We start from the raw sequence: 21,847 nt of genomic DNA, 5'->3' as shown, positions 1-21,847 counted from the left end.
CCAAACGATTCTCATCAAACACTTCAAAAAGGAGCCGGTGCTGCTGAGGGTGGACCTAGTAAGAAAAGCACAGCCTTGCTTTAAAACAAGAGAACACGTGTGTCCAGTAAATGCTCTAAAACGTTGCCATTTGCTAGTTGCTGACGTGCTGTAAATTCCACAAAACACGCATACGAGGCAGACCATTCAGGAGCCACACATCTCCTGTCAGGTTTGCCAGAACAACAAAGTAGATTTAGTCGCTTATTTTTCAGATTGTTCTAAAATAGGGTGAAAGGAAGTAAAATCAAATTCAAAAGAGTATTTATATGTTTGTTAAAACTTTAAAAATGTACACTAGGTAGGGCCAGGGATTTAGCTCAGTGGTTCCGGTGCCTGCCTTGCAAGCACAAGGTCCCGAGTTTGATCGCCGGTACCAAAAAAAATGTACACTAGGTTTTAACGTCTCATGATCAGTTTTATTTACTTCTTATTGTCAGTCTACAACGACCAAGCTGGGTGTGGCTTTCATGGAAACTGGTGTTCTGAATCTTCTCAGTACTAACTTAAGAAAGCCATGTGTGCTGCTAGGATATAAAGTACACAGGAAGTCAAAAGTATACCCGGGATTTCCACTTACTGTTGAGATTTTGTAGCATGTGACTAAAAATACACATATACTTTTCAAAGCCAATGCCCTTCATTTTTGCTGAAATGTTTCAATCTCAAGTTAAAAATCTATTTAATATCAAACACAAAGAAAATATTTAATACTTTTTTATATCAGAGGTTAAGATACAGTATAAAAGCACATTCAGGTGGTTTTATACAATACGCATATTACACTGAACACAGTGATATTCTAAAACTTTGGTGTACATGTCAGAAACAAAAGGGCCTCTACTGCTCACGTGATGAGAGTGTCTGAACACTGAGTCCTGCATCCTCACTCCCTCCCTTGTTGGAACACAGTCCCAATGGTACATGCACAAACGCACCCTGGCCCAACACACTGCACATCTCCTGAGTGGACCACTGACATTTTAAAAATTGAAGGAGAATGTATATTCAGGAAGGTATAGCCATGTGCTAACCTGAACTATACAGCTTGGTAATTTTTACACATGCATGCCATGCGGTCATCACCCAGATCAAGATCTCAAATACTCTACGCAGTGCTTTGTTATGGGTAATTGTTTGACATGACAACCTGAATATATGTCTAACCACACATCCCTTGAACCTGGGGAGTGACCAGTGAAGCAAACCAGTGGCAGGCATTGGACAGGACTTCTGGGAGCTCATCAGAGAGGAATGGCCTAGCCGGGAGATTCCCTTTACCTGCTGCACTTCTCTTTCCTGCCTAGGGTTTGGTTAGGAGAGTGGGCACCCCTGACGCCATACTGTAACCAGGAACCAAATGAGGAGAGAAATCCCAACCAAGAGTCAGGTACCATGGGGGCAGAAACCCAGTGTAAGGGAACAATCTTCTCAAAGAATATGCCGAACTTGTGAGGAGAGAAACTGAGTTGCAACTTGAAAAATGGGAAAAATTTAAATAAGGAAATGTAGAGAACATTTACAGCAGGGAGGGTACTGAGGAAAGAAGTCCTGCGGGCAAAGGGTATCAGACTGAAAAGGATATTTCTGTAACAGAGTGGAAGATAAAGTGGGCTCAGGCTGAGCCAGGGGGAGAAATTTGGATCTAATCAGCAGGGAAAGTGGGTTTAACAGGGAAATGACACCATCAGATTGAGCGTTCGTGCATCTCCTCAGTGGTCCAGGATGAGCTGGACTGGAAAGGCCTGCGTCCCAGGGACTGTGACCCAGCGGGGGCTCGTGGCTCTCAAGCACCCCGAGTGCTGCTGGTGAAGTGCCTGCGTTGTGTGGTCCAGAAGACCTCGTGGCTGGCTGGTGCTGCTGAGGAGGCACCCTCTGCTGCCCCATCCTCCCGCCTTCCTGCACCGCCCTGCAGACAGTTCTCACCTGTGCAGTGCTCACCATCACAGAGCAGGGCCTCGATTCCTGCACTCTGACCCACTAGAACCTCTGCAACACTCAGGTCTCCATTCTGCACACCAGACACCCCTCCCTAGCCTAGGCCTCCACGCTGACTCCTCCCTCCAATGCAGCTGCCTTGGCCTCTCGTGAAAGTTAGCAGGGCGTGCGTGTGGCATCTCCCCACTGAACTGCCACTCCAGCAAAGATCTGCACGGTTTCATGTACACAGGCACACAATAAATGAGAAATGATTTAAAACATGCAGTATGAGTATTAATGCAACATGGCTACCTGACATCCACCTTTCATTGTCTTCTTCCAGAGATCCTATTTAAATGCTAGAAAAGGGTTGTGTAAGATGAAATCTCACAGCAGAGACAGGAGGAGAGGACACAGACAGTGAGTGGGAGAGACTTGCCACACCAGGTAGCAACACACCAGACACACACAAGACACACACACCAGACACACATACAACACAGTAACACACCATATAGTAACAACATACTACAGAGCAGCATACTACACACACGCACACACATCCCACAGGAACAAACACAACATTTTCTTTGTATCAGATTTCAGGTAAAGATTTAACAAAAAATGTAAGCATTAGTTTTAATATATAAAGTATAAATAGTAAATAAAGATGCAACATGTGATTGTTGGATGTACATGCATTTTATTAGAAATAATGGTTTTTCTGTTTTATCAGTTAAGTATGACTAGATTACCAGAAATCATAGAGGGACCCTTCCAGTCCCCAAACAATGTAGTTTAGGAAACTAAAGAAAACCATTTTCAAAACTGTTTCTAAATCCTTTAAGTATTTAGTACAGTTGTTTAGAATAAAATTGTTCATAATATTTTAAAATCATTTTTAAATGTGTGTGATTTCCCATTCTGATTTCTGATCCTGCCCATTATGTGGGCTAGGTAGGGTATATTTGTCAATCTTTTCAAAGAACTAAATTTAATTTATTTTCTATACTTCTTTGTCCATTTTCTACATTACTGATTTCTACTATAAGTTTTTCTACTTTTTTCTTAAGGCATAAAGTAGGAGTTTAAACCTCTGATTTTAAAGCAATCTTTGCAGGTAGGTATTTAAAGGTATACATTTTTCAGACAGAATTAGCTTCATCCCACTTTCTAGTATATTACACTATAACTATCAATCAGTTACATGTTTTCTTTTCCTTATGACTTTTTTTCTCATCCATGGTTTATTTAAAGCATGTTGCTTAATTTCCAAATATTTCTGGATTTTTCAGATATACATGTATTACTGAACTCTGATCTGTTGTGATCAGAAGAGATATTCTGGGGAACTGTAAATCTTATAAAGGTACTCTGACTTATTTTATGGCTCAATATATGGTCTATCTTGGAAAATGTTCCAGGGGCATTTAGAAAGAATGTATATTCTTCAGGTATTAAGAGTAGCATTCTTGTTTTGTTTTGTTTTTGCGGGTACCGGGGATTGAACTCAGGACCTTGTGCTTGCCAGGCAGGCGCGGTGCCACTGAGCTAAATCCCAGCCCAAGAGTAGCATTCTATACATGCTACTGTTCAAATCATCTAGGTCCTTACTGGTTTTCTTTTTGTTTAGTCATTCTATCATAAAATCTTAATCACTGTGGGTTTATTTCTCTATTTAGTTCTGTGGTTTGCTTCATAATCTTGAAGATCTATTATTGGGAACATGCACATTTAGGACTACAGGTCTTCTCCATGAATTAGCCCTTTCAGAATTATGAGTGTTTTCTTCAGTGCTGGGGATGAACGCAGGACTATGTGCACCCCAGGGAAGTGCTCTAACGAGCTACATTCCAGCCCTGAATGTCCCTCTCTCCCTCTGTAAATACTGAAACTCTTGGGTTTCTGCCCTTTTCTATTTGTCTTCATCTCTCTTTTCCTTCCCTTTGGCTTTTTTTAACAGCTCTTTCTTAAAGGTATTCTATTCTATTTCCTTTACTGGATTTTTACATATAACTTTCGTTTTAATTTCTTAATGGCTGCTCTAAAGATACATATCCTTAAATGAAGCAACTGTAACAGCCAGAGCTGAGCTACTAAGATTTCTCTGGCTCTCTTTCAAGAGACCCTCCTGTGGGGACACAGCAGACCACCGGCCCAGCCTGTGGAAACCCCTGTGCCTCCAGCTATGTCTCCCTCCTTGCTCCTGGCCAAAGGCTGGGCCAGCTGGCCTTGCTCACCCTGATTTCTCATGCGCCTGCAGGACACGTTCTTGGGGCTGTGCTTTAGGGCGAGGCAGGGCACACCCAGCCTTCCGGCCCCTCCTTGCATGGCTACAGTGGCAGGAAGGCTCTCTCCATCATCAAACCCCAGGAGACCTTTCACAGGTCTAACTGCATTTTGAGGTCCCAAACCAGCACAGATGGGCTGTGTGCGGCTTGAGGTCTAGCACACACTACCCAGCCTGCATTGAAGGGGGACATCCTTAGTCCCACCCCACGTCAGTGGCCCAACTCTAAGGTCTTCTCTGGGTCCGGCTGGAGGGGAGCACTCTGGCCATGGTGATGTTTTAGGCACTGAACTCTGTGGGGAGAATAACACCTACAACGACAATGGAGTTGACTGGTTACACTACATCACATCCATGTCTGCAGAAAGATAAGGAGAGAATAGGCAGTTAAGGAACAGCTTGACTCAAGAGGCCTCTTCCCAAGCTGGTGCCCAAACCGCCTGGTGTGGAAAAGCAAATACAACGGAGGCAACTTGGGGTGGACAGAGGTGCAGGGCTCCAGAGAAGTGAGATGTGCGGCCTGACACTGGTGCCCTGCGGTCAGGGCTTGGCCAGGAATAGCTGGGAAACCTGAACCAGCCCCTTGGGACAGGAGCATCTCAGTGGAGGTCCCTGAGGATCTGGCTCTGCAGACCCCAAGTCCCTCACCACTTGGAGAGGGGTTGTGCCCTGTTGAGTGCAGCTGGAACTCCATGCAGGAAGACATACAGTGTCTCCTTCCTCCAAGGAAAAGGGCTCCCCAGGAGCTACCCCACTTCTCTCCTGGTTGCATGTAATAACCAGTGCTGCGCCCTAGCATAACCAGATGGGCTTGATAAAGGAAGAAAAGATTACTTCTTGAAGAGTTCTGCAGAGTCACCCAGCATAAACCAGCAGGAGACAGTCAAACCTCTTTGGGGACTAAAATGCTTGATCAAAGGAGCAGAGCATTAGGACTGGATAGGCAAAAATCCATTAACCATGGCCCTTATCCAGAAGAGAGATCTGATACAGTGCCCTGTCCCGGATCCTGTGGCCAGGATGACTCCCAGAAAACTGGAAGACTGATAGTCTCCACTGTACAAGTAGAAATGCCTGAGCTGCCCTAGCAGCAGACAAAGGAAGCTTCAAGAGCGTGCAGGTGACACACCACGTGCCACAGCTACCTTATGTGAGCTGGCGAGAGGTTAGCAATGTCACCACAGCGCTGCGATGGCTCTCTTCTGCACACTGGGACTGATGGATGGCAGAAGAGCTGGTCCACACTCATCCACGGCCATGAATCAGGGTGTTCCCGCCTACTGCTCCCCAGGAACTATCATGAGGCCCAGGCTAGGGTGCAGTGACACAGACCTGGCTGCAGGAATAGAGCACGGTGTTTCCTAGGGAAGACAGGCAGGTGACCACGGAGGGGCTGCTTGGCATCTACAGTCACAGGAAGACAAACATGGAAAGCAGAAGGCTAAGGACAGTTTCCCCAAGTGAAAAAAAAGCACAGTCTTTCCTTAAGTCCCCTGACCAAAGCCCATTGGCTGAAGAATGAACTAGTCCCTGAGAGGAAGGGATCCTGGCAGGAAGTGCTATGACAATGACTCCCTCCTTTCCAAGGGGATTTATGGCCATTTATTTCAGGAATGTGTATTGGGGGAAATTAATCCTCAAACTTATTTAGGAATGTTGGAAACAGGATCTGTGTTGATACTCAGAGACCCAAAGCATCATTATGGCTCCCCTATTACAGCAGACTTAAGGACCCAGAGAATAAATGGGGTCCTGATAAAGTCCAGCTCTAGTAAGTCTGTTGGTTCTATAGCTCTACCAGTGCCAGCTCTGGTTCTCAAGAGTCTATGCAGAACTGATGTATCTAGCAGCTGGATCCTCCTACCACACCCCACTGGATCTGTGGCCTATGGGATAAGAGCTGTTATGATGAGAGAGCCAGTGGAGGACTCTGAAATGGTCCACTCCCTGTTAAGATAGCAAATCAAAAACAAGATGACCAAGCAGGACACAGAGCATAAGCGACAACAGAAAAATAGATCAACTGAGCATCAAGACTGAAAATTTTTGTGCTTCATAGGACATTATCAGGATGGTAAAAAGATAATTCACAGAATGCAAACCATGTATCTGATGGGGGACTTGCATGTAGAATATAAAAAGAACTATGACAACTAGGTAATAAAAGACAAATTACCGAACTATAAAATGGGAAGAGATATGAATAGACTTTTTCTCAGAGAAGATATACACAAGCCAACAAGCACAAGAAAAGATGCTCAACATCCTTAGCCATCAGAGAAATGCAAATCAAAACCACAATCAGACGCCACCATACACCTGGAAGAAGAGTGCTGATAATGAGTCAGCGAGGATGTGGGGAAACCAGAACCCCTACACTGCCAGTGGAATGTGCAATGACACAGGTACTTTGAAAACAGCCTGGCAGTTCTGCAAAGAAGCCACTATGTGATTCAGAAGTTCCACGCCTATGGACATACTAAGGAAAATTAGAGCATGTCCACACAAAAAATCAAACACAAATGTTCATAGCACCATTATCATAATACTCAAAAACTGGAAACCACCCAGATGTCCACCATCTTATTTGCAGATAAATAAAAAGTTTCAACTCCCATCACAGAATGCTATTTGGCAAGTAAGAAATGGAGTATTGATATATGCTACAATATGACTGAGTCTTAAAACATGCTAAGTAAATGAAGCCACACACAAAGGTTTACATATTATATGATACCATTTATACGAAATGTCCACAACACAAATCTAAAGAGACAGAGTGCAGTTTCCTAGAGAGAGGGATAGATATTGGGGGGAAATGGAGTCATATCTAGTTCGTGTAGGGTTTCTTTATGGGATGATGAAATGTTCTAAAATTTATTCTGGTGATGTGGACAAATTTTTAACTTTATAAAAAATACTGAATCCTATACTTTAAGTGGTTGAATTATATGGTATTTGTATTATATCTCAAAAAGACTGTTTAAAAAAACAAGCAAAAATACTGCAGCCCAATGGGATGTCAGATTAGTGATATCACCAGAAGCCTAAAGGAGACAAGTAGAGTTCGTATAATATGTCCCCTTAATCTACCACATAAGCAGCTCAACCAAGTCACAGCTGGATGCCTGCTGGTTCCTGGACTAAGCTGCAGTTCCCTGGAACCCTTGCTGTGTTGTTCGTAGAGTTCACTTTGTGGACCTGAACCTCTAACCCCACAGAAGCCAGAACTCCAAGGACAGGAAGCATAAGGTACTCCATTGGGTTATTAGTGATAATAGTAAACTGGGTCACTTCTACTTCTTTGCTCCTGGTCCCATGTATCCTTGGGAACAAAGTTTCATATTGAAGTCTTTGATTTAATGGATCAACGATACCCCAGGAATGGTATCCCAAGTTTGCAGAGAGCTGGCTCAGCCTGATCCTCCAGCTGTGTCCTCCACAGGCCATTCCAGGGCTCTGTAGGCTCTTCCTTTGGACAGAGGGCCAGGATGTGACCTGCAAAGATGCCATTTCACAGGCTGGGCCACACCTCTATCCATGGGGGCCCTGGAAGGATGAGTTGTTGAGTGGATTTCCATCCCTTGGGATCATGCCTCTGAATCCCCTCCAAAAGGCAGACACTCCTAGGCAAGGAATCTCTCCATGTGTGGACAAATTACTGGCCTTTCATAATGGAAGGGACCTGATTTAATGAACTTAGAGCTTAGTTCATGAAGGATAATGATGTGCAGTTTTATTTTCTTATAAAGTCTCTGTCTGGTTTTGCTAGCTTCATAAATGAACTGGGACATGTTTCTTTCTCTTCTATTTTTGCTAAGGCATTATGTAGAACTTAAATTATTAATCCCTTAATTGTGTGGCAGAATTCAACTGCAGAATTATCTGGGCTTAAAGAATTGCCAATTTGGGCCAGGGATTTAGCTCAGTGGTTTCGCCGCCTGCTGCGCAAGCACAAGGACCCGAGTTCAATCCCCGGTACCAAAAAACAAAACAAACAAACAAAAAGAATTGATAATTTTTAAACTTCAAATTCAATATCTTTAAGAGTTATACAACAATTCACATAATTTACTTCCTTTTGAGGGGCGGGGATCAAACTCAGGACCTTCTGCTTGCCAGGCAGGTGCAGCGCCACTGAGCTACATCCCCAGCCCAATGTATTTCCTTTTAAGTGAGCTTTGGTAGTAGGTGTCTTTATTTCATTTATTTCATCTAGGTTAATGAAGTTATGGGGACATAATTGTTCATCCTGCCCCCTATTATTCATTTTGAGGTCCACAGTTTCAGTAATGATGCTATGTTCTAGTTCTTATGGTAAAAATTTAGATTAATGATTAAGGAACTTTTTTTCTAACAAAAACATTTAATGCTATATATTTCTCTTCATACATTGCATTAGCTTCAACCTACATACTTTGATTTTGTATTTTTATTTCATTACGCTAAAATATTTTTTTAATTCTCCTGGAGAATTCTTATTTGACCCATGAATTATTTAGAAGTATATTATCTTCCAAATATTTAGGGAATTTTTCCACATAGCTTTCTGCTACAGATTCCTACTTTAATTCTAGTAGAGTCAGAACAGTAAAGTTGTGCTTAATTTTCATGATTTCTATTCTTTAAAAATTTTTAAGGTTTGGCAATCAACAAGTAGGATCTCTTCTTACTAAAAATCTTCTGCACAGGGCCAGGGATTTAGCTCAGTGGTTCTGCCACCTGCCTCGAAAGCGGAAGGACCCGAGTTCGATCCCCGGTACCAAAAAAAATTTTTTTAAGGTTTGGTTTCTGGCCAGTTTACTCAGTACAGTAAATATTTCATGTACACTTGAAAAGATAACATTAAGTTATTATTGGATGGAGAGTCTCTAGATAGTGATCAAGTAACACCAGAAGTGTTGTAAGGACTTGGTATCTTCCCTAAATTTGTTTTTTTTGTACTGGGAATCCAACTCAGAGCCTTGTGCTTGTCAGGCAGGCACTGTGCCACTGAGCTACATCCCCGACCCCTCCTCACTGAATTTTAGTCTACCTGTTCTACCAATTACTGAGAAAGAGAAGAGTTTCAGGTTCTCCAAGAATAATAACATATTTGCCTATTTCTCTTTTCATTCTATCAGTTATTGTTTTGTGCATCTTGAAGCTTTGTTGTTAGGTATATACACAGTTAAACTGTTATTTTATTTCAGGGATTGATTCTTTTTATCACTTTGTAAAGCCCTTCTTTATCCTTCATAATTCTCCTTATTGTGAAGCCTACTTTGATTTAATATAGATATTTCAGTTTCTTTTTATTGCTTTTTGCATGGTATGTCTTTTTGTGTCTTTTTTACTTTAATCTAGGTATTTCATTATATCTAGGTTTCTTCCTTTTTTCCAGATTTTTGAGATGTAATTATCAATTACATATGGTTTGATTTAATGGATCAACAATATCCCATGATGTATACATGATAACTTGGTATACTTTGTGAAATAATTACCATATTAAAATTAACACACCCACTACCATAAAGTTAACCATTTTGCGTGCATATGTGTGGACACTTAAAATCGACTCTTAACAAATTTCAAGCAAACAATACAGAATTATAGCTATAGTCTATGCTATACATTAGATTCCTCTATACATTACTCTATACAGTACCTCTACACATTACTTTCCTCTTATAATTGATAGCTTGGACCTCCTCACTAACATCCCTCCATTTCCCTCTCTGCTCCCCACTTTCTAGTTGCGTATAGCATCAGGTTAAACCCAATATCCTATTATTATATCATGGCTAAAACTGATCATGTGGTTTTTTTTTAAACTCCTGCAAAAACAGCAATAGCTGAATATCTCTAATATGATAAATAATTAAAAGCTATCCATGTTTAATGGAGACATGTTAGATCCATGCCCATTAAAATTGAGGACAAGATAAATATTAATTCATCACTATTTTGACTATTTGACATAGGCAAGCCAATGACAGCAGAAAAGAAAAAAGGTAGGATATATAAAGAAAACTTGAACACATTGAAAATATATGTTTCTGAGTAAAATGCAATAAAATCAGTAACATAATAATCCTAAATAAATAAAAATCTCAACCACTTAGAAGGACTTTCAAATTCTCTTAACTGCCAAAGCAGCAACCAGACCAGACACCATCAAGTCTGGAGTTTATTCTGGTGAAAAGTAAAACTGATATTAGACTCATTTTTCTCCATGTGACTATCCAGCTGACTCAATACCATTTCTCAAGAATCCACAGTTCCCAGACCGACTTAAAATGCTGTTTCTATGCCGTGCTAACCAGAGCACGAAGCACATCAACCTCTAAACAAACTGGAACAATCCTGTGCTAGCGATTGGGTCAGCAACAGCTTTCATACCTGGCTTCAGTAAAGCTGTCCCTTCGTTTACAATTGAACAAAGCAAACCAAACAACGATCTTAAAAGTAGGAGACAGATGAGTGGCTGCTTTCTTCCTGGGTGAGACCAAGTGAGGCGCTTCCTGAGCCCAGTCGAACGGGCCAGGAGCTGGAGTGGGGAAGACCTGGGTATGAACTGGGAGCCAGGGAAGCAGAACCCAAGGGCAGGCGAGTTTCTCAAGATGCAGGTTTCTCAGGTGAACAGAGAAAGAAAGGAGCCAATGGCTGAAGGAGAAAATGCCACCAAGGAAAAATGCTTTCAGGTCAATACAGTGGGACAAGTCCAGGAGAGAGGAGGGTGAGGGTCTTGCCACTGTGAGAGACACCATTGGTGCTCCCTCAAGGAGCCTGCAGGATCCCTGCTGGGCGTCTGCCCTGTGGCCCAGGGAGGAGAGGAGAGCAGAGATGGGCAGGTCAGGCAGGACGACTGAGCGAGGGGCGTCACACGCTGTCAGGCCCCACAGCTCCTGCCTGGGCCAGCCTATTCAATAAGTGACCAGGAGACGCCAATATCACACCATTTGGAAAGAACAAAATCTGCTAAACTGGAACATGACTATCATAACCCTCTAAATCAGGGATGGCGAACCTATGGCATGTGTGCCACAGTGGGCCCTTCTGAAAGCTCTAAGGTTCGCCATCACTGCTCTAAGTCAGTTTTGTTCACTACAATGTGGTAATTCCAATTTTAGAGTCATCTTCTGCCTTTTATTTACCTTCCATTGAGTCTCATAAAATTGACAGTGGTGATGGAACATCTAACTTTAACTCTTTAAACAATTTTTTAAACTCTAGGCAAATTCCAAGATACATTAAGTATTATAAATGAGAACTTACAGTTCTAACCTATGAAGAAAAAATTTATTTTTGTTTTAATAAAATAAAACACAAACTTACTCTGAATAGTATTTCTTCATTCCACTTTGGATTCAAAGACTAAAAGATAAACATAGTATAATTAATTTTTAAAATGTTTTATCACATCAAAATATAACAAAGTTCACAAATTGTTTTGAATATTGATAAATCTAACCTTTTTAATGGTTTTCGTTTGCACATTTGTAAAAACTCCATTCATTGGGTCATACAGGGTCACTCTCACATAAGGATCACTGTTAAAATTTAGAAAAAGAAAATGTTTAATTGTGGCTTAGTCAAACCTCAGATTACAGAAACCACCAGAGTCACAGAATTTTCCTCATTAACAATTTCTACAATTATTTCCTATACTTAAAACATCAACTATAGTTTTACAGCTTGTGAAAAAGTTTAAATATCATGTTAGTAAAACAAAGAATTAGAAGAAAAAACCTTTTAATCATAGGTGTAATGACTTCTAAGCTTTTTAGATTTTTGAAATTTTGTTTTATTTTTATTTTTATTATGTGCCTTTTAAGTTAAAATTCAATGACTGATCTTTATTTTATTTTATTTTTTAAATTAAATTCTTTTATTGGTACATTGTAGGTATACAACACAATTACATTTCTCATTGGGAATTGTACCTTTACATAATCTATCTTGGTTCTTATTTTTTCCCCATTCCTAGACCTCCTTTCACACCCTCCACCCTTCCCTATTTACAAAGACTTTATTTCCATTTTTTCCATTTCTCATCATTTTTCCTTTCCCTTCTTTCCTTTCCCCTGCCCCTCCCACTACCCCTACCCCTTTGGACCTTTTCTTCCCATTTTGCATTATCGATTATTCATTCTAATCAATGGTACATTTTAGGTATACAATATAATGACATTCATCATTGGAAATTTGCACCTTTACATAGTCTCTCTTGGTTCTTATTTTTCACCCTTGCCCAGCCCTCCCTTCAACCCCTCCAGTCCTCCCTATTTACAAAGATTTTGTTCCTATTTTTCCATTTTCTCATATTAATCCCATTCCCTTCTATCCTTTCCCCTAGCCCTCCCACTTCCTTCCCCTTTGCCCCTTTTCTTCCTATTTCACATGACCTATTATACATTTAGTCCTTATCTACACTTTCACTTTCTCACGCCAGAGAAATTATTCGGTATTTATTCATGTGTGTCCTATTTATTTCACTTAAGAGTATGGCCTCAGTGTGCATCCATTTAGCTATAAATGTCTCTAATTTCTCATTTTTTATGGATGAGTAGTACTCCATTTTATTAAAAAAACACATTTTCTTTATCCAGTCTCCAGTTGATGGGCATTTGGGCTGTTTCCAAGTTTTAGCTCTTACAAACTGTGCTGCTATGAACATGGGCGCACATATATCACTGCAGTATGATTCTTTTAATTCTTTGGGGAAGATCCCCAGCAGTGGAATAGTGGGGTCAAATGGGACTTTCAGTCCTAGTTCTTTGAGCTATCTCCATACTGATTTCCACAGTGGTTGCACCAGTCTACACTCCCACCAGCAGTGGAGCAGGGTTCCTCTTTCCCCACAGCCCTGCCAGCATTTGTTATTGGTTGATTTCATGATAGCAGCCATTCTTTCTGGAGTGAAGTGGAATCTCAGCATTGTTTTCATTTGCATCTCTTGAATGACCAGTGATGTTGAACATTTTTTCATGTATTTATTTGTTATTTCGACTTCTTTGTCTGAGAAATGTCTGTTCATTTCAGATGCCCATTTTTGGATTGGGTGTTTAAATTTGGGAGGTCTGATCTTTTTAAGTTCTTTATAGATTCGAGATAGTAGACCTTTGTCTGAGGAAGAGCAGGTGAAGATTTTTTCCCACATTGTGGGTTGTCTAAGACTGATCTTTAAAACCTGAGGTTGTTCCAGGTTTTCTTGTGGGTATAAACAACTCCTCCTCTCTTTCCCTTCCTCTCTTCCTCTCATGCCCCCCCCCCTTTTTCTGAGGTATTGGGGATTGAACTCTGGGCTTTCACATTGAGCTACAACCCCAGCCCATTTTATTTTTTATTTTGAAACAGAGTCTTGTTAAGTTGTCCAAGCTGGGCTCAAATTTGTTCTTTCGGGGGGGGGGGGGCGGTACTGGGGATTGAACTTGGGACCTTGCGCTTGCGCAGCAGGCGGCGAAACCACTGAGCTAAATCCCCGGCCCTCAAATTTGTGATCCTTCTAGAGTGCTGGGATTACAGGTGTGTGCCACCATGCAAGCTGTAACTCTTTCTATAAAAGTAAGTGGCTTGCAGTTAAAAATAAGTTTGTGCAACATAACTCCTTCTAAAAGACACCATGGAGAAGAAAGATCCTGTGATACACAGGTTTGGATGCTTTTCTTGCCCATGGTAAACTGTCACCCATTTCTCCTGGGCGTTTCAAGTACTCACCAATCTCCACCACCCTCTCCAAGCCAACCCACCAACTGCCAGCCCTCACTTCTCCTACTGTCTTTACTTCCTACTTTAACCAACAAAAGCCAGAGCCACTGGATGCCCCTAAATCCCAGTGTGGATCAGAACCCGTCCTTTCTGCTCCCGCTATGCCCAGGTCCTCCTCCTGTCTGCGGCCAGGTCCCCTTGTCCAGCATGGAATTCCCTCCTCTGGATCCTCTATTTAGCTTTCAACTCTCCTCCCGTCCCCTCACTGCATTCTAACTCCTCAGGCTCCTCTCCTTCCAACTGCTGGGCACACACTGATAGTCCCTCAAAACTGCCCTGCCCCTGTTCTCCAGTTTCCCTTTCCAGTCTCATCAATGATACACCGTCACACACGAACATATAATGTAAAATATGTGTCATTGTCTCAACCACCCAGCTAGACATTTGCAGTTGGATAGTCCACAGACATTAAGACCTTTTCCATGTTTAACTGGCTTTAGAAAAATATTACTGTTGACTTCTGAGAGTTCTTTATATATTATGGGTTAAAGATATTTTAACCCATAAATATATGGGTTTGTCAGATATATACTTATTTTTGCAGTGATAAGACCATTTAACATGAGTGCTATCCTCTTAGATTTTTAACTGTAAAGCACAGTACAGTCAACTACAGGTGCAAGGCTGTATAGATCTCTAGAGTTTACTCATCTTGCTTGACTAAAGCTTTATGCCACTGCATGAATATAACCCCCATTTCTACTTTCCCCCAGACCATTCTTTGACTTTATGAATTTGATGATTTTAGATACTTGACATAAATTATACAGTATTTGTCTTTCTGTGACTGGCTTCTTTTTCATCTTGCATGATGATGCAAGGTTCATGCATGCTGTCCCACATAGCAGAATCTTCTCTTTTAAGGACGAACAGTATTCCATTGTATGCATACACACTCTATCTACCATCTGTTTATGGCCATGTATGTTGTTTCTAGATATACATTTGAAAACATATCCTCTAATCTGGGATTAACTGTTTTCTTAACTGTGTATTTCAAAGAAAATAAGTTTTAAATTCTGATGCAGTTCATTGTAACATTTTAAAATTTTTTATGGGGCCGGGGATTTAGCTCAGTGGTTCAGGTGCCTGCTTTGCAAGAGCAAGGTCCTGAGTTCGATCCCTGGTACAATAATAATAATAATAATAATAATAATAATAATAATAATAATACAATTTTTTATGGTTCATGCCTTTAGGGTAGTAGTTAAAAAATTTTGTACAACCCAATAAAGCAAAGTTTTCTCCTATGGGTTCTTCTAGAAGTTTTATAGTTTTGGCTCTTATTTTCTGTATGATATACGATATAGGAAAGGCTTGCTTGGTTCCACCCAGATCAGCCGTGCCAGTACCTTGTACTAAAAAGATTACTACCACTTTTCCTCTTCAATGACCTTAGTATTTACATCAGTCAGCTTCTCATTGCTAGAACATACACAACTTGAAGAAGGTAGGGTTTATTTTTGCCCACAGCTCCAGAGGGTTCATTCCATGATAAGCTGGCTCCAAGGAAAGAATGGCACAGTGAAAGGACATGGCGGAGAACAGCCGTTCACCTCATGGTGGCTGGAAGCAGAGCAGGGAACAGCACCAGAGAGGAAGGGGCCAGAGACCAGTTACAGCATTCCAAGGTCTCCATGACCCACCGAGACACTCAGAAGTATGTGTCACTAATCCCCTGGGCCATTTTCAAACCAGTCAAGTTGACAAGCCTGCTTAAGTGTCACAGCATTTTTGCTGAAAAGCCACCGACCATGTATATGTGTGTGCATGTGTGGATTCATATATACCTTTTCTACACTATTCTATTGCCAATGCTATCTGTCTTGATTAGTACAGCTGTACCAGTCTTAAAATTAGGTATCATAAGTCTTCCAATCTTACTCTTTTTTGAAATTGTTCTGGTTATTCTATATGCCTTGACTTTACATATAAATATTTCAATAAGCCAGTATATTTTTAATGAAACTAATTTTTTTGCATTATTTAGTGGTTTATCTATATATTAAATATATCCCCTTAAATTCTTATTTCACTTACACTTTATATGTCTCACTCCACTAAATAGCTGCATTGCACACACTTTGTGTCCTTCACATCAGAGCTGTCACAGCCATTCTTTTTACTGTTTTTCTATTTTTTTTTCCAGTACCAGGGATCAAACTCAGGATCTTGCACTTGGTAGGCAGGCACAGGACCACTGAGCTAAATCCCCAGCCCAATTTATTGCTTTTCTTTACACCAGGCTTACAACAGTTTGACTAGCATATCTGTTTGTTCTTAGTGTTTATCCTGCTTCATGTTTTTGATAAAATAAATTTATGGATTTCATCAAATTTGGGGAAAATAGGCTATTATTTCTTTAACAAAAAGTTTTGCCTCATTCTTTACCTCTTCTCTCCTTCTGGGACTCATATATATATTAGACAGTTTGACTTTATCTAACAAATCTTCAAGGCTCTGTTTAACTTTTTTTTCTTTTTTCGGTGCTAGGGATTGAACTTAATGGCCTCACACATACTAAGCATGTGCTCTTAAACTGAGCTAATTTCCAACCCAACCTCTACCCCAGCCCTTTTAAAACTTTTTTATTTGGAGAAAGAGTCTCACTAAGTCACTGGCCTTTAATTTGTGATCTTCCTGCCTCAGCTTCCCAGAGTGCTGACATTACAGAATGTGCCATATGCCCAGCTGTTCTTTCTTCCTCCCAATCTTTTTTTTTTTTCTGTACTGGGGATCAAACTCGGGACCTTGCGCTTGTGAGGCAGGCAGTGTTTGTGAGGCAGGCAGCGCTTCCTCCCAATCTTTTTCTGTGTTACCTTTTAACTGGGTAATAATTTCTACTATTCCTACTGATCCACCTTTAAATTCAGTTAAACTTTCTTCTTTATTTTCATTCTATTAAATCCATCCAAGAATTTTTATTTCAAAAATATTTTTCAGGACTGGGGATTTAGCTCAGTGGCACCGTGCCTGTCTCACAAGTGTAAGGTCCTGAGTTCGATCCCCAGTACCAAAAATTTCAGTTCTGGCATTTTCATTTTTTATGGTTTCTATTTCATTTCTGCAAGTTCCTACCTTTTATTTATTGGGACCTATTTTATTTTCTCTACTGATAAATGTGCTCCATTTTCATGGTTCTTTAAAGATCAGGTAATTTCATATCATATTCCAGATGTTACAAATGTCACATTGTGGGGACTCTGTCATTTTCCTCTGCTGAGTCTTGATTTGCTTATCTATTTACCACACAGTTACCAGGTTTGGAGAGGGCTCTGAGCCCTGTGTCATGGATAAGTGACCTTTGCTCAGTATTCTGATACAGCCCAGCTGCAAACCCACTCCCACCCCCAGCATCCTCCCACCTGCCCTGCTGCTTAAGACAAAGGCTATGAATTCCCATACCGCATGACCGTCTTGTCCAGGTTCTGATTCCACTAACTTCAGACTAATTCTTAAAACTGGGATCTCATTCAACAAAACGCCTTCCCTCCAAATCTGAAGACCACAAGGATCTCCCCACCACAGTCACCTCCACTACATTCAGGTAACACTTTCTGTATTATATCCACAATTTATAGCTGTTATCTGCCAAATGATTAGCCTGTTCAAATTTTATGAATTTCTGGAGGCAGAACTAAATAATACATCTTATAATTTCCACCCTGATTTGTGTTTGCCTAATTTCACAAATGTAGTAATTCATATACCAAGAGATTTAGAAAACTGCCGCTTAGAAATGTTATTTGTTACAGCTTGCATCTAGATGTCCCCCAAGCCTCACACACTCAGAAGCAGGACTTCTAGGTGGTGACTGGGTCGTGGGTGTATGATGCTGGATCATGGTTGTGTGATGCTGGATTAATCCACTGATGGGTTTATAGCTGGCTGTGATGCAGAGAGGCGAGGCCTGGTGGGAGGAGATCGGTTACTACGGGCATATGTATCATCTCTCCTCCCTGGAGCGTGCTGCTTCCTGCCTGTGGGTGTTGGGTATTTTGTCCCATCAATGAGAAAGTGACCAAGGCATTATTATTCTACTTTGTATAGCGATTTACTAGTAATACTTGATTTTTCAATTAATGAAGGCTTAGAAAAAAATTAGTTAACAAATGAAAGTTTAAAAATTCCAACACAACTGATATACTTACCTAGATCCCAAGATATCTTTCTTGGCAAGGCCTATTCCAGCTATAACTTTCACCCTCACAATTCGTGAATTTTCCTAAAATACAAAATTTATATTTTATTGTTACATATTTGTAGCTTAGCTTTAGAATGATTGTTATATATTTGCTATGCATAGGTCAAAATTCCTCAGAAGGTTTTGACACTAACAACTGTGATAAAGAATACCCAGTCAGAATCCTTAGATTGAGAAGACAGCAGTGGTTCTCAAAGTGTAAATCCTAAAGCAGCAGTGTGACTATCTTGTGGGAATGTGTTACATATGCAAACAACCACACAAATCTCAAACACATTAAAAAAGAGAAACAGGACATAGAAGAGGACACAGGACACACAATTCCATTCACATGCAGTTCCAGAACAGCTCCCTGGATGCTGGACTGGAAGAGGACTCGAGTGAGTGCTCTGGAGTGACAGAATCTACATTTAACAGGGCTGCTGGGCTATGAGTATTGTCAAAAATCACCAAGTTATACGCTTAAAAGTTAAGCATTTCACTGTTTGCAGATTTCATTCCTCCCCACCCAAATTCCCCAAAAGAAAAAAGCCAAAAAATAGTCATTTTCAAAAAACAGAGAAAGTTTATTACCAGCAAACCCTCAGTAAAAGAAATTCTAAAGATGTTATTTCAAGCAGAAAAAATGTAATTCCAGAAAGCAAGAGATGATGAACATCAACTATAAGAAACAGCATTAACAATGTCAATGATGATGTGTACACATTAATTCCCTTCTATTTGGGGTCTAACTCCAAATCTTCACATGGCCGCCAGCTGTGGCCAACCTCTCTCCCTTGACGCTGCACCCATGTCCACCATGCTGTCCCCTTTGTGTCCTCCTCCAGTCCGCCTCAGTGCGTGCAGCTCTGTGAACCTGCAAGGCTCTCTGCTCTCCTCCTCCCCAGCTACCTGCTTTCTTCTGTCCTCGGCTCTCACTGAAACATGGCTTTCTCACCCTTTCCCATGCCCTCTGCCCCTCATCAGGTGAATTGCCTTTCTCTGTTATATGCTTGTATCTCACATTTCTTTTCCTTCATAACATTTATAAAACATGGATACACAATTATTTATTACTTACTCTCTCTCCCTCTAGGCTAAAATTCTGTAAAATCTGTTGTCCATCACTATAATCTCATGTATTGACCAATTGCCTGGCACACAGTTAAGTGTTCAACAAATACTTGTTAAGCAAATACAGAATTCAACTACTTTAGAGACCCCTAAATGACACCAAAAGACAGATGATGTGGAAATGACAGCATAAGATTAAAAGCTAACAATGCACATGTTCCATTCCTCATCTTCCTGAGAAAGTGTCTTTTTGCTAAATTATTTTATATAGCTGTCGATCTGCAGCAGGAAAGTGCAAAGACCAAGTTTTTGGTGCTAAAGAGATCTGGGTTTCAATCCCAGATTTGTTATTTACTAAGAGGGTCCTGGAGAAAACTAGTATCTCAGATGTCTAGTCTGAAAGCGGGGCTAACGGTCCCTATTGCCAAAGGATTGTCGTGAAGGCGCCTAATCTGGTGTCTGACATGCAGCAAGTGTTCAACTAAAGGCAGCTATGAAAAGAGCAGGCCCACTCCTTCTCCTAAGAGGAGGGCATTTGCACTAAAGCACCTTCATGTCCCATCACGACTGTTTACACTGTCCCGACACTGTCTACACCAGTGGCAGCTATGAGTTATAACAATGGGCTACAGGAATATTTATTTTCAAGTCCTTCAGAAAAGTCTGACCAAAACCCTTTCATTTGTGCAGTACCCTGCTCTTTGTGTTTATCTCCAGACTTCTCCTACCTCTCCATTCATTTATCCTTTTCCAACTTTGATAGGATTGGGAGGGGAGCCAGGATCAATAGAAGATTTAAGGAGGAAGAGGTTCGTAACATTGGCTGCCACAGAATTCAGCAGAATGGAGGGTTTAGCAATTCAAATCAGCAATCTGGCTTCAAGACTTGGTGCTAGAGCACAGAGCCATGACAAAGTGAATAGCAGATATGTTCAAAGGTTCTTACATGCCTCTGAGTGCTGCAGATGATTTCTAACACTGCAAACTATGAGCAGATGGAAAGAATCAGCTCATTTAAATACCCTGCTCGGATGTTAAATAATTATGCAAGATCACCATGTAAGGGACAGGGCCAGAATTCCAACTGAGGTAAATCCCATACTCTATACTCCTACTCATGAGGTTCTTTTCTGCTCCAAGATTCTATTCCTAGGTGACACATGAATCCATAATAGTTAACTGTTAGAACTTATAGTCCCTCTGCATCTTCTTCTTTCTTGTGTAGAGAAGCAGATGGCAGGCCCACCACAGGCAGGGGTTGTGGGCAGGGGTGTTTCTGGGAGCTGTGTGGTCTGCATGTCCACAGCACGGGTCCTGGGGCAGGTGTGAGAAGCTGTGTGGACAGGCCAGTAGGGTGCCACCTGTGGGAGCGTGCTAGAAATGCAAGTGCAGTGTCCTCATTGGAATCCACAGACCCAGGGAGCTGAGAGCAGGACACAGAAGAGGCAGAGATGCCAGCGTGGCTGGAAATAATTAACAATGAACATGTAAGTAAATGAGCTGAAGAAATAAGGAAATATATTAAGGATAACAAAAGCCAGATGTTTCAATGTGACAGAAAGTACCTAAGGCTAGAAAGGAACACTAAGGTGTTGGATTTGAATGGAGAAATCAGAATGAATTCCTGGTTTTCAGGTGAACGTACACAGGCTGATACAGAAATAGTTACAGCTATATGTGTGTACATCTACACACACATAAATACACACTCACGGCCTAACTCTGCTCAGAGACAGCTAAAGAGCACATCCAGGAGCAATGGAGACACTGCACACTCAGATTCTGGCCTCTAAAACCCATTTCCTCCTGAAGAAAACCAGTGCTCCTTGGAGTACTGGAAAAATCACTGTTTTCAGACAGATCTGGGCAGGAAAAAGTATGAACCTGGATTATCTTCTACCAGAAAGTAATGTGAAAAGGAATGAACACTCTTATTAGTTTCACAATCTCCTGAAAGGACCTCCCCTGTCATCTGGGACAATTTGAGCTAAAAATACTTAACAGTGATAGACTACAATCCACCAAATAAAGTGGGATTCCACAGGTCTATGTTGATATAAATGAATAAATAAATGGAAATGGAAACCTCTTCATATACAGGATGCTAAATAATAAGAATGGAAATAAAAAGTGGTGGTGTTTGATTCAGATGGAATTCATACATAAATGATAAAACTGAGGAAGACTTGATAAGGAATAGGATATTGACATAATCTCAGAATGTCCCTATAAAATACTAATCAATTATAAATATAAAAGTGCTCACACTATGTGCAAGAAAGCTGGCAGACCCCAGAGGGCCAAGGGACAAAGATTATCACTGACAGTGAACGCACAAGCAAGCTCATGTAACCTGATACGATGCAGAGAAGAATGCGGCTCTGATCTGTGACTGCTGTGAAGAAATCCTGACCATCACCTGCTCACTGGAAACAGGACTCAGACTGAGATGAGGAGTGCCCTGCAAAGCACACAGCCTGTACTCATTCACATTCTTGTCCAGGACAAGAAGGCAGGGAACCATGCAGGTTAGAAAAAACTACAATGGCAAATGCAACATTGTGTTCCTAGATGGGACCTTGGACCAA

At 41.0% G+C, this 21,847-nt stretch overlaps 1 protein-coding gene across 6 annotated transcripts in view; it reads right to left on the bottom strand.

Annotated features, from left to right (window-relative positions):
• Nedd4 (NEDD4 E3 ubiquitin protein ligase) overlaps positions 1–21,847 on the bottom strand; it is a 98,546-nt gene that overhangs the window by 73,332 nt on the left and 3,367 nt on the right. For 3 of the 6 annotated variants that reach the window (XM_087217325.1, XM_087217331.1, XM_087217300.1), the window contains 5 exons: positions 18,154–18,227; positions 11,706–11,784; positions 11,570–11,608; positions 5,582–5,653; positions 2–55 (listed from right to left, as the gene is read on the bottom strand). In XM_087217325.1, the coding sequence (XP_087073451.1) occupies positions 2–55; positions 5,582–5,653; positions 11,570–11,608; positions 11,706–11,750 (210 nt within the window). In that variant the 5' untranslated portion in view covers positions 11,751–11,784; positions 18,154–18,227. The other 3 variants (XM_004835346.4, XM_087217318.1, XM_087217340.1) reach the window with 3 other exon arrangements.

This window comes from Heterocephalus glaber, unplaced genomic scaffold (genome assembly GCF_053883595.1).
Source record: "Heterocephalus glaber isolate CG9 unplaced genomic scaffold, H.glaber_assembly_v1.0 deba00000122, whole genome shotgun sequence".
Taxonomy (NCBI): Eukaryota; Metazoa; Chordata; class Mammalia; order Rodentia; family Bathyergidae; genus Heterocephalus; species Heterocephalus glaber.
This window is presented reverse-complemented; position numbering and strand designations above follow the sequence as displayed.